Source organism: Prinia subflava, chromosome 25, assembly GCF_021018805.1.
Source record: "Prinia subflava isolate CZ2003 ecotype Zambia chromosome 25, Cam_Psub_1.2, whole genome shotgun sequence".
Classification (NCBI taxonomy): Eukaryota; Metazoa; Chordata; class Aves; order Passeriformes; family Cisticolidae; genus Prinia; species Prinia subflava.
In genome coordinates this window covers 5,372,501-5,390,490 of record NC_086271.1, presented here as the reverse complement: position 1 = coordinate 5,390,490, position 17,990 = coordinate 5,372,501, and the positions used below count along the sequence as shown (strand labels likewise).

The 17,990-nt window shown below is 49.6% G+C and overlaps 1 protein-coding gene across 1 annotated transcript in view; it reads right to left on the bottom strand.

The window, feature by feature from the left end:
* GRIK1 (glutamate ionotropic receptor kainate type subunit 1) overlaps window positions 1–17,990 on the bottom strand; it is a 102,303-nt gene that overhangs the window by 694 nt on the left and 83,619 nt on the right. Inside the window, exons 13-15 of the mRNA XM_063419358.1 lie at window positions 16,485–16,702; window positions 11,602–11,827; window positions 7,260–7,510 (exon numbers count right to left, since the gene is read on the bottom strand). Of these exons, the coding sequence (XP_063275428.1) occupies window positions 7,260–7,510; window positions 11,602–11,827; window positions 16,485–16,702 (695 nt within the window). The remainder of the gene's footprint in view (window positions 1–7,259; window positions 7,511–11,601; window positions 11,828–16,484; window positions 16,703–17,990) is intronic.

The window sequence follows — 17,990 nt, the reverse complement described above, 5'->3', positions numbered from 1 at the left end:
CAGGAGAGGCCAAAGCTCGGCCGGGCCAGGAGAGGCCAAAGCTCAGCCTGGCCCTCAGGAGAGCCCAAAGCTCCAGCTGGGCCCTCAGGAGAGGCCAAAGCTCGGCCGGGCCAGGAGAGGCCAAAGCTCAGCCTGGCCCTCAGGAGAGCCCAAAGCTCCAGCTGGGCCCTCAGGAAAGGCCAAAGCTTGGCCGGGCCCCCAGGAGAGGCCAAAGCTCGGCCGGGCCCTCAAGGAGCTCCGGGATCTCCTCAGAAGATCCAGCTGGGAATCAATCCCTGGATACAACAGGTGACTGCACACAGCAGGGGTTTTTCCCTAACTCAGCTTCCAGTGACTTTCATTTGACTTTGGCTCAACTAAAGCTGCTTTGAATGTTTCCGAAATTCCCCACAGGCACCTTTGCTTGATGGCTTCGCATCACAAACTCACCCTTTCTCATTTGGCCCTGACCTTGCAAGAGAAAACATCTTGTTTTAAATGCCATATACCTTAGTCACACAAAACCATGAGCATGCTGGAGAAAACAAAGAAGAGTTTTCTGAAGATTTCTTTGTGGTTTAGTTATTTTCCCCTCATGAAATGAACAGACATTTCTCAAATATAGTGCAGCCTTCAATCTTCTGCTTTTCTTTGGAAAGAATCTTTTCAAATATCGTGTGTTGGAAAAAGGAGATAATTACCACAAGAATAAGGGAGCTGAATGGCTTGGAAGAAAGAAGAGATCTTTGTTCTTCCCACCATCACAACATTAACAAAGATGTTTGGGTAAGTGGAAACATCTTTTAAAATCCACAGCTGGAATAATTACACATAACACAAAGAAACACAAGTAGCCTTTAAGTGGAAGTGTCTGGCTTTGCAAAACAAAAAAACCCCACAGTAGTTTTTCTGTGCAAATATAGATGAATAGATTATTTATATATAAAATCAAGCTTTGGCAGCAGGGGGTAACGAAGCTTTAAGGCCTTTCCCTTCACCAAGGTGAGTGGTTCTGCAGAGCTCCTGCCCTCCGTGCCCCAGTGTGGGTGTGAATTGTGTCCTGTGTGTGCCACCTCGGCCTCGCGGGCTGAGATCCATGGCTCAGTGTGCTCCTTTGAGGTGCCACACTTTTGTTCACCTGCAGTTCCGAGGTCAATTAAAGTCCTGTTAATTCGTGCCACTGCCCAGAGCCAACAGGGACAGCCAGGGCAGTGCGGTCCCTTCAAAGGACAGCCGCGGTAACCAGGCCGCTGCAATTCTCATTTAAACAGCCTCCCTTTGTTAATATAATCCAGGCATTCCGGCGCTCCCGCCCCTGGAAGCAGCAGGAGGAGCAGTTATCCTGGGAGCACCCTTTCTGTAGTGCTCCAGCTTTTCTGGAGAGCAGCACCACTGATCCCCAAACTAATGAGCCCACATGCTCTGAGTGGCTGACTTGGCCTGGATTATTGCTCTCTGTGGTCTCAGCTTCAATTGAGTTTTTAAAATCTGGATTACAAAGTGAATCCAGAACTCCGTGGTAAATAGGGACAGGATGCTATTAACCCTGTGTAGGATTGGTCAGTCTGATTTTTATTTTCTTTCCCTGTGTTTCTCACTAAGCTCCTAATGTGTGGTATTTAATCCCAACCATTGCTCTCTGCACAGTGCAGACAGGGATGATTTCTGCAGGTGAAAGAGTGCATTTTACTGCCTTGTTAATGGGCTGGTACTTTAATTTTCCAAAAGGATTCCTATTACTCAGACTGTGCAATAACCACAGTGCCTTTCACATTCATCTCCACAAAACAGCCCCACGAAGTTCATTTTGCATCTGCAGACAGACACACAGAACATATTGCTGGGAGGTTTTAATATCTGATCTGTGGCATGCCCAATGGCTCCACTTCCAATTGCTTTGAATTTTAAAATAATTATTATCAGGAGGAGTTCAAGTTGTTCTTAGGAAAAGGGGTGCAGAGCGAGCACAGCCTCAGCCAGAATGGTGTGGGGTTTACAGGAAAGCCACGGACAAGGAACACACCCCAGGGGGAAGCCCAAGCCCTCTGAGCAGCACCTGCAAAGCAGCCTTCAGAAAGGGGATGTTGACATGAAAATTCGATTTAAAAGGGTAATATACTATTCTTTTGCCTCATGTTCAGGTGGCCAGACTGAAAGGGTTGCTTTAAACCCCCTTTTTTCCATGCTGGTCAGTCCACTGCTGAGGTCTGCCCAGAACAGGAGCAGAGTGGGCACAGATCAATCCCTTTTACAGCTTAATAATGAATTTAACATTTTGCTGTCAGCCAGCTTAACTTTCTTATTCTGGCAGTGTCAAAATGCTGCAGGCCATGGCATGTAAAAGGAAATGTCATCCTTTAAAAACAGAATAGTTCTGCTCTCTGTGTGATGTGGGACTCTCTCTGTGCCCTTTGGTCATTTCAGCAGCTGCTAAAGCTTAGTCATGAAGCTCCCAAATCCTTCTCTACACTTCCCTGCAGAGGCCTTTGCTAAGCTTTAGGAGAATTACAGACTCAGAATTAAAAATAAATAAATAAATAAACAAATAACATAAATAACATAAAGCAGAAACAATGATAAAACAGAGTTGTAGCCAAGATTTATCAATCTGTTGTTTCTGCTGTTGGGCTACCACTGAGGACAAGGCATTTTGTTAATACCTTGCAAAACAACCAAATAACAGTAAAGAAGCCACCCCAAACCCAGTGTGGTGTTGAAGTGCTGTGAAAATCAAAAAGATGTGGGGTGAATGTCATTCTGAAAGAACCCCTGAGCAGCTCAGGGACAGAGGGGGAAATGCAGAAGTCAAGATTTTTCTCCTGCACCCATAGCTGGGACACTGACCCGTGTCTTGTACTGAAAGAAAATGGATTTACTTTTGCACAGGAGGAAAAATATCCAAAATAGTTTCTTTTAGTGAGCAAACTGCTGCTGGGGCACATGAAGGATCTGTGTGAGTGTTCTGTCACTGATGGCATGAGGGGATCCCCAAATTAACTCGTCTAACCTGCCAGAGTCTATTGAGTAGTGACTGTCAAAACAGTGTGACAGTAATCCAGGGATTAATTCAACTCTTCCCACTTACAGAAACTGTTCCTTTGTGCTCTGTTCACATAAAAATCAGTAAAGCTGCTTGCTGGCCTCCCACATCACCTGAACACCAGCGCTGGCTTTTGATAACTCTTTTTGTAGCTAGGGATGAGGCTCTGTCAGGGACAGCAGGAGCTGCTTTGGAATTCCCCCAGGGAATTGCTCCCAGCCTGTGGGGCTGTCTGTGGGGCAGCTAAGCCCAGGGAGCTGTGCATGTCACTGCCAGCGGGGCTGTGGGACTGGCAGCTGGGAAAATGTTTACCCAGCAAGTGACAGAAACGCTCTGGATCCGGCACTCATCTAAGGAACAATTACAAACCGGTCCAGGCTGCAGCCCAGAGGATTTCTTGCGTGGAGCAGTGATGGAGATAAACACATTAGGCATCTTCCTTCTCCTCTGAGAGCTGAGAGGAGCTGAATTTAATTAGTTTTAAGGCTCTTCTACTGGGAAGCTGCAAATAAAAAGTGTTTTCTTAAATCAGGTATTCAGAGGACCTAATTCAGGTCTTTGCTGGCAAGAAGGAGCATTTTGTGGAGAGCCAAAGCTTTGAAGGCCCCATTCAAACAAGTTAAGAGACCATTCTGAGCAAGGCAATTTCTGGCAGCATCTGGAGTGCAGCATAAACCCCCATCCTTGGATGAGCAGGGAGAATTGGTACAGCCGAGTTGGGGGCAGCACAGCTTTGTCCCAAACCACTCCAGCCTGCTGCCAGCAGCATCAGCACTGGAACAGGGGTGAGAGGGAGCCACGGGGCGCTGTTTGCTCTGGCTGTGCTCAGGAGCCAGGGACACAGAAAGCATTCAAGGGTTTCACACTTTGGGTGTGAGGGCATCCGCTCCAGCAAGGCCCTGACTTCAGCAGGGGCCAGAAACAGCCCCAGGAAAACACAAGAGTGACTTGTCTGATGAGCAGGAGCTCCACTGGGCAGGGAAACATAAAACAGGGGTGAGGGCTGAGAGCTGAGGGGTGAGACTGAGATGGGCATCTGGGGTGCAATGGAGTACAGGTAAAAGGCTTTGGGAACACTGGGGTTTGCCACAGCTCATGGCATCCCTCGAGCTGCCATTTCTGTGCCCTTTGTACATATCAAGTTGTTGACATATGTGTTTTTGGTGACAAAACCACATCCAGTCCATTGTCCCCTGCCCGGTCAGTCCCTGACTGGCTGAGGGCTGGAGGAAATCCAAGTGTTGTCCTTCCACATCCAGTGCCAGCCTCCTACACAAACCATCCCACCAAGGTTCGAAATGCAAGGCAATGCCAGGGCTCGCTGTCTGGGATGAACTGATGCCCGATTTTCCCACAAAGGAGCTTTCTCTGTTACAAATGAACGCCGTGGATTGCTCAAAGGAGACAATGGAGTTGCTCTATTAATGGTCTGTGCGGGTGTTGCCTGAGGGTGCTCCTGTCAGTGTGTCCCTAATGGTTACATGGCTTAAAACGTAACTGATGGGTCTGATTTTGTGCTGTGATAGCTACTTGCAGGCTTTGAGTAATGAATTTTAAATGGAGGAATTAAAATTCATTAAATATTGACACAGGGAATAAGAGATGCCAGCTCAACATCTCTGGCTGCGTGTAGCGGGGGTTCAGGAAGTTAATGGAGCCCTGCGGGGTGTTTGGGAGGTTTCTGGATTCAGAGCTCCCTGCCCCATCGCAGCAGACACCGAGCTGGATGCTTCTCCCTGCTTTCAGTAACGAGGCTGCCGCTGTTCAGCCCGGCTTGGGGAGGACATCAAAAGGAGGTAAATAACTTTTCTTACCTGAAGCAGGTGAATTACCCCAGGAAATGACAAGGTGACAATTGCACATGAGAGACTGTGATGATTCTGAAAGGCTACCGCGCTCTGCTGCGCTCCCTGCTGGGGGTGTAATTATTTGCTGTGACACGAATTTAAGCTGCCCGGATTTCAGGGCTTTGGCCATTCACTCTAGATCGGCTTCTCCCCTGAGTTAACCCTTGGCAGCGCTGAGCCCTGCCTGGGCGTGGGGCTCCCCCCGGACACACCTTGCTCCTCTCCTGACTACACGGTGTGGATCGAGGGCTGTGCTCGGATCCCTCGCTCCTCCCGGATTAACTTGCCACAGTCTAACTCCGTGGATAAGGTGGTGCCAGAGGTGGAGTTGGACGGGTGGGGTTGCTTACACTGCAGTCCGTAAAAGAAACAAAAGGCCTTGCATGCAAGAGAAGAGAAATGGAGAAAGTAAATAAATGAACCAAGCAAAACTGAAAACAAGCATGAGAATGATTCAAAAGCCATTTAAATCAAAAGAGACTCCACTTATGGAAACAGAAAAGTCACAGATTGTATTCAACAATGCTTTGGATTAGCTTAGTGATAACACACCCTGCACAGCATTTCCCATCTAAGCTGCTTATCTCGCCAGGGAAAAGAGAAAACAATCCCAGAGAAACCAGAGAGAAAACTGGAATTACTGGCATTGTGCTCCCTGTGAAATTGCTTCTGGAAAAGAAGCAGGATGGGCCACATTAGCTCACTTAATGATTCTAATTATTAAGCAGCACCTCGCTGTGCAGCAGCAGCGCAGGTGCAGGAATGGGGGGTGTGTGCACACGTGTGTGACCCTAAATTCTGCGTTATTCACCCCACATATTGCTCAGTAAATTAACACCCCTGGCCCAGAGCTTTAGGTCTGCCTCAGTCCTGGCTTCAGGGAGGCACTGCCATCACAGACTCCTTCAAAGTTTCCAGGATATTCTGCACCATGTTAGCACTTAAACGAAACATTTTAATTATACTAAATATTTTAATTAGCTGCAACTGTTCTCCAAAATGTATTTGAATAAATTATCTCCCGAGACACGAACAAAACAAAGATACCAATACATTTTTTATGCATTTTGTGCTAAAACGGGCTAAAGTACTAATTAGAAAGCTGCAATATGTGCAAATACATTAATCCTTTATCTCTGCCTTATCCCAAACCAGGGACCTTTGATTGACATGTCCTGGAATTGCTCCATGAGCTGCATCTGTTTTTGGTTTCAGTGCAAACCGCACCTCCCAGAACGAGTTCAAAATGTTCCCTTGTCCTCCCACTCGTCCCTGCTGCCCTTGGGGAGGGCCTTTGCCTCAACAGCCACTCCTGGCATTTATGTCACCACCCTTATAGGATAACACCTTGGATGGGGAGGGGAATCCCCCAAGGAAAGGGTCCAGCCTTTCCCACCTCCAAGTTCAAAGGGAACTTCACCCACTTCAAGGTGGGTGCCTCACGCCTGGGAGCCTGGAGTGAGGAAATGGAACCTCTGGGGATTCAGGGTCACCCCCTGGTCCTGCAGGGGGGGTCCCCTTGTCCCTGGGGAAAGTCCTGCTGGAGGGAAGAGGAGCCAAACAGAGCTACAGCAGGGTCCGGGACAGAGCCAGGACAACCTGCCCCGGGGCTGGCTGCCAGCTTCGGGAGCACTGTTGGGGTTCCTGCTCAGCTCTGCCTCTTGCACAGGGCTGGTGCTTCTCCAAAGGGGTGTTTGCACTCGGTTTTAAGGATTGATCCCTTCTCACAAACCGCTCTAACACTCCAGGCGTGATTTAAACACAGCATTTCCTTTGTTTTCCCTCTGCCCTTTTAAATTGCTCATTACACTTCAGTGGAGCTATAGCCAGAATTTCTTTGGCTCCGTAATCTGACTTTACAGTGGCATCCATCACCTCTCAGTAGATCTCCTGGCTTTGAAGTGCATCCTTCAGCACAGCTTGTAAACCCCTGGCTCTGAAAAAAGATGCTTTCCAGAGCAAGAGGAAAATGGCTCTTGGGATTTGGATGTGCTTTCCTGTATTACTCAAGGGGCTTGTGTTACTGCCACATAAAAACCCCAACAGCCCAGCTGTGTTTTGTTCCTTTCCAATGTAATTTATGCTGGAAGTGCTGAAGTTCAAGCAGAAACGGTTTGAGAAATTAATTGCCCTCGTTCTGCACTGCCCTGCTAAGCAGCGCTAATTGCACCGTGGGCGAGGCACTTCCCTGTTCTCATTAATGAATTATTTGTCGTTAGGGCCAGGAGCGCCCCGTGAGAGTTCGGCAGCGGGAAGGGTGCACTGCAGCAGGGAGGCCCGAGCTGCAGGGCCCTGCCCGTGCTCAGAGCCCTGCCCGTGCTCAGAGCCTGGCCTGGCAGCGCAGGGCAGGGCAGGGCAGGGCAGGGCAGGGCAGGGCAGGGCACGGCACTCACCTGCTCGATGTCGCTGTTCTTGCGCGATTTGTAGATGAACTCGCCGATGGCCACGAACACGGAGAGCACCAGCCCCGCCGCCAGCACGATGAAGATGCCCCCGATGTTCTCCACGCCGAGGGCGCTGGCCTCCTTGCTGTCCTCCTCGGGGCAGCCGTTCCCCCGCCACCACTTCTCCTTCATCATGTGCAGCTTGCCCTCCTCCTGCAGCTGCAGGATGGCGATGGTGATCTTGTCCCTGTACGGGGACCCTGCAGGGGGACAGCGAGGTGTGGCAGTGCTGGCAGGGAGCAGCTGCCACCGTCTGAGGCAGAAGCCTCCCGTGTCACAGGAGGGATTATTCCAGCTGGAAAGGCTGGAGGTGGGAAGGAGAATCTCTCTTGGTGTCTGCCCTGGGGACTGGGAAGCAGAAGTCTCCACTGGTGCAGTTATTTGAGAGTTCATGATAATTTTAGGGTCTCCCGGTGAGGTTTATTTAAGCCCTGGCAGTGGGTTTTCTTGCTAAGGCATTCCTCCACATCATATTTGAATATTGCTGTGAGCACTCTGAGGATTTCCACTTTGCATCCCTTCTACTGACTTCAGCATCTGCTGGTTTCTCCTGCTGCCTGTAAATGAGTGGCTGCCTCAGAGGAGTCCACAGTCACCCAGACACTTTCTCTTCTGATTTACACCTGCACCCCCCCAGCTCCATCTCAGCTACCTACAGCTTGTAAGAACACATTGTGATTTGTAACAATAGCTGCCCTACAAGCTGGAAATAGCAACAATTTCATGCTTTTGGTTTGCAGGCCACCATTTGCTAAATGATGTGTGTGCAGGCTCTGCAGCTTTATGGGCCTGAGCAGTGGGGTTACACTGGGTGGCTCAGTCTGCTTAGATTTGCTCTCACACACTCTGCTGGGCCTCTCCATCTCCCCAAACCCTGCAGCCTGTGTTTGTGAGAGAGACTTTGCTTCGTGCGACCAGGATTTTGTGATAGAAAACAGCAGGGGCTTGCAAGGATGGTTCTGTGATTCTGTGAGATGCTGTTTGGCTCCAAAGGCACATGGGTGCTCCCAAATCCTGCCATGGACTCCCTGCAGCTGGAAACATTCTGAGTCTGGGCTGAAATGCAGAGCTGAGAGCCCTGCAGCTCCTCCTGCCCACCCTTTCCCTTCCTTTAGTAGCACATTAATAAGATGTGGAGGGACAGGACATGGGGGAGTGCCTTGCCACTGCCAGAGGGCAGGGCTAGATGGGATCCTGGAGAGAAATTTTTCCCTGTGAGGGTGGGCAGGCCCTGGCACAGGGTGAAGCTGAGAAGCTGTGGCTGCCCCTGGATCCCTGAAATTGTCCAAGGCCAGGCTGGACATTGGGGCTTGGAGCAGCCTGGGACAGAGGAAGGTGTCCCTGCCCATGGCAGGGGTGGCATTGGATGGGCTTTAAGGTCCTTCCCAATCCACGCCATTCTGTGGTTCTCAGATTTTCTTCAACCACTGTTTCACTGTTCAAAGTCACATTTTTCTGCACATTAAAGGGGTTGCAAACTAACTGCATCAAGGCAAACCAAGCATTAAGGCAGACTGAATGCCAGAATTGCAGGGCTCACATAGCACTGGAGAAAAATCTCACTGAGGCACCGGTCCTGAGTCCTTATGCATTGAAATAGCCTTGGAAATTCAGCCTCACTGCTTCAGTTTTCCTCCTTACTTTGCTGTGCAGGACACTGTTAAAAACACATGTCCCATGGATGCACATCCCCCTCGCTGCTCTCCATTTCCTTCATCCCCCAGCCCTGTCTGAGGAGAACCAGCGTGAGGAACATGGCAGCTCCTCATTTGTTGTGCCAGCACTCAGCTGCTGCTGGGGCAAAGCACTGCCAGCACCGGGCCGTGCTGTGACCACAGCTGCCAGGAGACACGTATCACACTATCCCACATCCATCTGGGAAGCCAGAGACCTGCACTGCTGGAGGCAGCCAGCTCTGAGAGGGAAACGTGCCCGCTGTAGGAATGGATGATTTGTGTGCTTGCTGTTAAAGACCCAAAAATAACAGCACAGAGAACAGGCCAGAAACACCTCCAAAAACCGGCTTTGCACAGAGGAGTGAATTATCACCCCTGAAAACAGCAGTGCCTCGCAGAAGAGAGAGCAGAATTGTTTGTGCCGTAGGAGAGGCTTGTCCCCTGCAACGTGTAAGGCTGCAGAACTCATCCATTTCCCGTGTCTGGAAGGACACAGCTGGGAGGGAAAGTGGAGCAGCCAGAGGCACAACACAGGATTTGTGGGGTTGTTCACTCTTGCTTGTGGTATTTATGTTGTCATCAGGATTGCCACAACTCATCTGGAGGGCAACAGGCACCTCCATATTTCTGCACGGGCTTTTAGAGTTCGTCGAGAGAGCTGCACTGGTAGTGGTTTATTGGTGAGCTCTGACACCACCCACAAATCCATCTCCGCACCTCTTCAAATATTCAGCAGATAACTTATGACCTCTGAGCTATTAACAAACCCCTTAGGCCAAGAAATGCATTTATCTACTTTCTTGGCAGTCTCCTAAGGACCTGGGATGAGCTTTAGTATTAGGATTACCTGCATCAGCACTGGCACTGATCCTGGAGTTCAGCCTGCCCTGACACATCAGAAATCACTGAGGGTGGAAAAGAGCTGAGAGCACTGAGTCCATGCTGTGCCCAATGCCCGCCTTGTCCCCAGCCCAGAGCACTGAGTGCCATGCCCAAGCACTCCAAACCTCCCTGGCAGCCCCTGTCAGTGCCTGGCCGCCCTTTCCATGGAGAAATCCCTCCTGCTGCCTGTAACTGCTGTGTTTTACTTGCAGAAGATGCTCTGATAAAAGAATTAATTTCCTGGATTCGAGAATTCTCGTCCCTGTTTCTTCGGGAGCCATAAGGTGCTGTCCAGCTCTCCCACTGGAAATTCTGGAGAGACAGGTCCTGTGGTTTTACATTCCTCTGCAAGCCTATTAAGCCTTGCTGAAGATGTGGTGTTAAGGGTCACAGACAAGCCTTTTTTGTTTTGTTTTTATTTTTCAGACAACCTTTGCAATCAATACTCTTGAATGCTCTGAGAGAAATAATAGAGCCTTGGGGGTCCCTCTGAATAGTGGCAGGTTTATCTTGTTTATGAAATCAGTTGTTTATGAGGTGCTTGGTGGTGCTGGATTATTCCACAGTGCTTGGGGATATCTGTTCCCCTGGATGTTGTAGGTTTTTCTTAACAAAAAAATAAAGGTGCACTTCTCATGCAAGAAACATCTTATAAATATATTTCACGGCTGCATTTCCAATGGCTGCGCTGTCTCTGAGGGTTGCCATCTGTTCCAATTATTCTTTCATTGTTCTTGGTTTAAAGTGTGGCAGCTTTAGAACCGCAAGGAAACTCTTGCCATGGGTTTGTCATTCTTGGGGATTTTAGCTTTTGTATCACTTTTCTCAGGGTGCCAAGGCTATTCTCACACAGCCAGAGGAAAAATATACTTGGGATGTCACGTCTGTGACAATCTGTCTGCGGTGCTCAGCACCACAAAGAGTGACAGTGCCAAGTGCAGAGGTGTTTCTCCCTTATTTATATCTGCTCAGTCAAGCAAGGGATGAACCAATCCCCAGCTGGACAGGCCTTGGAGCAACCTGGGATTGTGGGAGGTGTCCCTGCCCATGGCAGGGCTTTGAGATTCTTTCCAACCCAAACCCTTCTGTGGTTCCATAATTCTGTGAACACAGGAGAAAACCTGGCTCCCCAGCGCCAATTGTTCACAGGTGCACAGCATAAAAAATTTTTAATGCTGTACAATTAGAAGATCTTAAAAAGGGTACTGGACATGCTAGAAAAGGTCTGACAGAGAGAGTTCAGAGAAATCAGGAGTCTCAAAGCTCTGCATTAAAGGAGATGAATTTCTGATTTATTTCATGACCTCACAGCAACACTGAAGAGCAGTGAGGATCAACTGCAAGGGTCTGCATCAGGGATTTCAGTGGTTTGAATAAGCAGTTTTCTTTGGGGTACATACAGATTCCCAGAATGGTTTGGGTGGAAAGAGACCTTAAAACCCTTCCAGTCAGGTGGGCAGGGACACCTTCCACTGTCCCAGGTTGCTCCAAGCCCCATCCAACTTGGCCTTGGACACTTCCAGGGACACAGGGGCAGCCACAACTTCTCTGGGGAACCTGTGCCACGGCCTCAGGATGCTCACAGGGAGGAATTCCTTCCTAATACCCCATCTAACCCCAGTGTTGTCAGTGTGGATCCATTCTCACTTGTCCTGTTTCTGAGGTCCCAGGGCTGACTGAATCAGGGCACACTGTGGGTGTGCTGCCAGCAGCCCAGCCCCAGAGGCTCTTACCGATGGGGGTGCCCACGCCGTAGCCCTTGGAGTCGATGAGGCCCCCGATCTGGGTGAGGTTGCAGTTCCTCTGCGTCACGTACTCGATGCTGGTGGACTCCATCAGCAGGGCGTAGTCGGTGGTGAGCACGCGCTGGATGCCCTCATCGTTGTTCTTCACCAGCGCCGTCTGCTGCCTGCTGCTCATGAACGCCCACATCTTCTCGTACGTCGAGATTTTGGATTTCTGCCAGGGAGAAGGGGGCACAGGATCACACCAGCATCGAACCGCACTTGCCAAACATCCCTCAGCCTCCCCAGCCTCAATGCCAGGACCACATCAGAGTGACAGCGAGTCGGTGGCAGGGTTTGCCTTCCAGCAGCATTTCCCCCTCACTGGGATTTATGCTGAGGAGTCTCTTGCTGTTTCCCACTTTGTCTGCAGTGCCAGGAACTTCATTACTGGCCTGGCTGTGAAGTGCTCTAAAGTTTTCTGGGCCTATGCTGTTGCATGGGTTGTAGCACAGAGGCAGCTGGACACTGCTGCCCTGGGACACTGCTGGGGCACTGCTGGGACACTGCTGCCTGGGACACTGCTGTCTGGGACACTGCTGCCCTGTGACACTGCTGCCCTGGGACACTGCTGTCTGGGACACTGCTGGGACACTGCTGCCTGGGACACTGCTGCCCTGGGACACTGCTGCCCTGGGACACTGCTGTCTGGGACACTGCTGCCCTGGGACACTGCTGCCCTGGGACACTGCTGCCTGGGACACTGCTGCCCTGGGACACTGCTGCCCTGGGACACTGCTGCCTGGGACACTGCTGCCCTGGGACACTGCTGGGACACTACTGCCTGGGACACTGCTGCCCTGGGACACTGCTGCCCTGGGACACTGCTGGGACACTACTGCCTGGGACACTGCTGCCCTGGGACACTGCTGCCCTGGGACACTGCTGGGACACTGCTGCCTGGGACACTGCTGCCCTGGGACACTGCTGTCTGGGACACTGCTGTCTGGGACACTCCCACCCCTTGGGGCAACCCATTGCTCCAAGAGCCCGTGATGAACAAAGCATTCATCTGCACCTGCTGTGCTCATATCACTTGCCTGGAAGCCATGCACTTCAGGGATAAAGTTTGAGAAACAGACCAAATAAACTCCTGCTTTGTGCTTCCCATTGCAATCCGACTTGAGGACGTGGTCCTTTTGCCACAGGGGTTAAGGGCAGTGTCTCCTCAGCCCCTCAAGCCCTGCCTCTGGTTTACAGCCACCTCAGCTGATTCCAGGCTCAGTTTTAAACACCAGCTTTGGGGGGATTCCCTTGAGAAGCTCATTTTCTGGTTCTTTGAGCTTTAACATGTCTCATCTGTAAATTCAATACCTGTGAATGTCACCTGAATTCCACCTCAGTTTGGTGAAATTTGGTGAAACAAGTAGGAACCATTTTTATAGCTCAGCTGGGAATATTTTGGAAATTGATGCTGTGTTTATGCACTAGACTGAGTCTGACAGTGAATTTAATGGACGTATTCATTATTCAGAAGAGTTTGTAAGAAACATCTTGGCTTCTCAACTTGCCATTTTTTTCCAGGATGGATCCTGTGCCAAATTTTGGCCTTTGAATTTTCATTCATTTCAGTGGAAACGTATCTGCACTTTAGAAGGCAGGAGCTGGCACAAGCTGCAATATAGGACTGAGATCTGCTCTGGTGGAGGGGCAAGAAAGCAGTGGAAGATTTATGGACATGCTGGAAATAGAGCAGGGCAGCAGTCTGCAGAAATAAATGTGTGCCAGTGCTTGTGGATGGGAAACATTTTGCCTTCAGCTGTACTTCTCCCAGATTTGGCCATTCTCACAGATGGGCAATGCTGCCTGCAGTGCTGCTGGCTTTCCCTCCTACAAGGCTTAATTCTCCTGAGCTGCCCAGGCCCTGCTCTGGCCAGATCTTCATCTCTACACGGGGAGGAGGCTGATTCTGAGGTCCCTTTCAAAGTCAGAACTCCATTTCCCCCCCACAAATAATTCCAATTGCTTTTGTTTTCATTCCTCCCACTGTCTGGCTGAAAGTCACTGCAGAAAAGTGACTTCTTTGAAAAAGATTTCATCTTTAGAATAATTTTTTCTGGGGAAGCTGTTGTGACAAGGATACCAGTGCTGGGCATTCTAAACCAGTGGGCAGTCACAAATGTTAGCACGTGTGTTACAGACACCACTAACTACAAGTGATGTCAGCTTGAATAAATGCAAATGGAACTTTCAGAAGAGCAGTGGGAGCACCTTGCTGTTCTAACACGCTTCCTGATCTCCATCCCATCCAGCAGTTACGCTGTGTGATCTCATCTTCCAGGGGCTTTCCTGCTGCTGCTTTGAGGACTAAGTCCTAAATCAAAGCTTTTTGCAGTCTCCTTTGTGTTTTCTGTGCCTGATGTCTCCAGAAACCTTTCACCATGTGTGTCCCACAGTCCTGGAAGCCAGAGGGATCTGGGCTTTTCCCCTCGTGTCCTACATGTCACTCCCTTGTGCCTGTCCCCTCCACAGCAAGGAATGCCCAGCACGTCGTGGTTTGCTTTGAAAAACGTTCCTCTGAAAAAAATCTGTTCCCCGTGGCATTCTTTGGCTTTGGTACTATTTGATTTGACAAATCACATCTTGCAGCAGAGGAAGCAGTCGAGGCAATGCCGGCACCCCAGCCCCGCGCCTCGCCCCCTCGGGGTGTTCGTGCTGCTGCCGCAGCCCGCGGTGCTGATCCCGCCTTTCGCTCTCCCTGCTCCCAGGGCTTCAGCACAGCCGGGGACAGGACAGCTCCCAGAAAAGGGCAGAGGCTGGAATGTTACGGCAGAGGTGCTGGAAGCGTGCCGTAACCTGGGAGGAGTGCAGGGGTGCAATAACTGCTCCCTGAATTCCCTCCTGCTGCTGCTTTCTCCCAGTTCCCAGGCCCCTCCCTGCGGTGTGTGTGTTTGTTTAGCTCAAGGCATAGGAGCAGCATTCCACAGTCTGAGGGAGGCAAAGTCAGAGCCTTCCTTTGCAGACAGAAGTAGCTGTTTTTGTAAGAGAGCTACTCCAGGATTTTTTATTTCAAGTTTTGGGCAGGACAAAGAGCTCCTCATCTTGTGAGGATCTGGAGATGCTTCCATAGTAAAAATCGTAACAGATTTGATAAAACACTGAGTGTTTACAAGAGTGATACATTGCATTTTTCATGCATTTTCACTGTGTCACTGTCCCTCTGCCAGGGAACCCCTCCCCAGTTTCTGTACTGCCCTTCTCCTGTGCTTCTGTACACGTGGATTTCAGGCACAAGTAAGCTGGCACATGTAGTGCATAAATATTTAACCACCTTGTCTGAAGGTTTTCTTTTAGAAGCTCACATGCTTTTAAGCCTACATATTTCTGCCTGTGGGATTAATGGTGCAAAAAGAAATCAGTGTAAAACTAAAAACAGCTCTAGGAAATTTGTTCTGAGCTTCCCATGTTGAGCTTCAGGACCTATTTCCTCTAAAAATGCAAGGATGCCACAGGATTTGAAGTTTTGTCTCTGAAGTTAAATTTGACTTCAGAATATCAATGGCACTGAGCTTCTTTGGGCTTGGAAGAGCCAGAGGAGAATCCAGAGCTTGCCTTACTGGAATGTCTCCAGGTGGGTTTCCATCTCAGTGGAAATGTCAGCTCATCATTTCAGGAGCTCACCACAGCAAAATGCTGTAGTTGGTATTTTTCTTTCAGCAAGGAAACATTTCTGGAGAGCCTTGACAGGGGCAGTTCACCCTTGGCAGCACCAGCAGGGACAGATTACACAGAATCCCAGAATCCTGGGATGGTTGGGGTTGGAAGGGACCTCTGGAGATCACCCAGGTCCCAAAGCAGGGTCACCTGGAGCAGGTGACACAGGAAGTTTTGATTTTTGCCTTTTTGGGGTGTTCCCAGAGAGGGAGAGGTCTCTTGCCACAGATGTTGTTCTGCCCCACTGCCTCCCCCAGAGCCTCATCCCCTTCAAAGCTCCATGTGTGACTCCATGAGCACCATCCCGAGACGCCCCAGGGAAAAGCCTGATCAGGCTCGTCCTGAGCCTGGCCTCCTGCTGAGGCTGCTGATGAAGCTGCCAATTAATTCTGGCCGTCACAGGACTTTTGTGCATGTAGTCTGTATTTATAGCTTGCTGGCTTTTGCACTGACATTTTATGAGATTACCCATTTTGTATGTAATTAATACTAATAATTAAGAAAAAGGAAAAAAGACATAATTATCCCAGTTGGCTACCAAACAATCAGCCACAGAAAACTCTTCACTTGCAGATGTGTTCAGGTGTGTGTGTGTCCCCTGTATTGAGAGTCTGGGTAATATTGACCAAAGAGCAGTAAAAAAAGGGATAAACAAACTTGCATTTTTCCCTGTGGAATTACTGTGGTAAAATGTGGCTTTCAGAAGGGGAAGCAGACTTTTCCAGCTGTTTTTTAATGAAGTGGCTGGAAGGAAATAGGATCCCAGCTGGAGGGGAATATCCCCGTGTCCGTGCCCTGGCTCCCATCAGAGGCAGATAGGTTTACCCCTCACTGCACTTCACTGCCAGGCTGGTTTTCCACGTGTCCTTGAGAAAACCTGCTGGGTTGTGCATTCCTGGTGCTGAAGGATCCACTGTGGCTGGGGTACCTGGTGTATTTCCCTTCTCCTCTAATCCCTCAGGATGCTGTGGCCCTGGTTTGGGGTGAATTATGTATTTACCTTCTCCTCCAATCCTTCGGGATGCTGTGGCCCTGGTTTGGGGTTAATTATCTATTTCCCTTCTCCTCTAATCTCTCAGGATGCTGTGGCCCTGGTTTTGGGTGAATTACGTGTTTCCCTGCCCCTGCAGTCCCTCGGCTCCGCCTCCCGGCCCCGCAGCTGCCCGGGGCTGCCTTACCTTGAAGAAGGTCATGGTGGATCCGTCTCTGACAGCCCCGTACTCGATCTTGGTTTGCTTTGCCAGGTCATCGGCCGAGTCGATGGGAGATTCCATCCTCTCCACAGTCAGGAAGGCAGCCAGGTTGGCAGTATAGGATGAGATTATGATTAAGGTGAAAAACCACCATATTCCTCCAACTATTCTGGTGGAAAGAGCTTTGGGCATCAGCTCTGATCCTGTTACAACACCATCAAAACAATCACGTTAAAATGAGGCTTCCCAGATACCACAGCCTGGTTTTAGGCACGGAATGCTTTTATGAGCTGTAGCATGATAAAATGATTTCAACAATAATCTCACAGATGCACAGCTGACATTTATAATGGTAACACACTGGGAAGGGGATGTGTGCCATGATACATGACAAATGGAATTATCCTTGGGTCTAAGCCCCCTTACCTCTCTGAGCTAACCAGCCTTGTGATATTAATCTTGTATATCCCCAGCAAGCTACTCTGGTGTTTTTGTCTGCTTCTGGAGTCCCTTTGTGCCCATACACTGCAATCAGTTCTGTAACCAGAGCTCTTTAGCAAACACTGTTCTGCTCACAGCTGCCTGACAGATGCACCTCACAGGAGGAGCCTGCCCTGTGCATCCTATTGACACATCTCAGCACCAACAGGGAGATCAGTGCAGCTCCAGGGACTCCAGTGAACTCAGCTCAGCCCCCAGAAACCCTCCTTCTAGCAACCTGTGCCTCACATTTGAAAAATCAGAGGGTCAATGGACACATCCCTTGGATCCTCAGGGAAATGCAAAGGTTTGGACAGTGTATTTAACACTCATTATTCTGAACAGGCTTGAGCAGGTCTCTGCCATTGCCACAAATCCCCACAGAGCAGCACGTGTTAAACTGCGATGGTTTCCAGGCAGCTCAGATAGCCTCTATTTCAGCCATAGAGATACTGGCATTTCTAAGCACTCTGAGGCAAAATTTCAGCTCTCTTATTGGGCGGCCATTCCCACTGAATTCTGTGCATAATGTGGGATTCCAGGATCTGGTTCAGCAAAGTTCTTAAAGTGGCCACCTGAGTAACTCGACTTCAAAGTCAAGTTTTTGCATAATTATTTTGCTGATGAGGGATGGGCTTAATAAAATACTTAAGAGCCTGTGACCAGAAAGCCCAGGGCTAAAGCTTTTGATTTGACAAATGTATTTTGATTACTGGAAAAACATGTTGACATGTTATGTGTCCTCAGCTATTCAGTGCGTTCTGTGAGACATTTCAACACTACAGAGGACATTTTCAGACTTTGCAAAAACTCTGAATGTGACTTTTGGGGCAGAGACCGAAAGGGTAAAACCTTCCCCACCAAGCAGAAAACAGATTGGAGCTGTATTTGTAAACACAGAGCTGTGTCTCTTAAAGGTCAGAGCTAAGCTTAGCCCAGGGGTTGGAGTGTGTTGACAGAACTGCCAAACAGCCAGAGCAGTCTGAGGGCAAAAACTCTCTCTTGAAATTT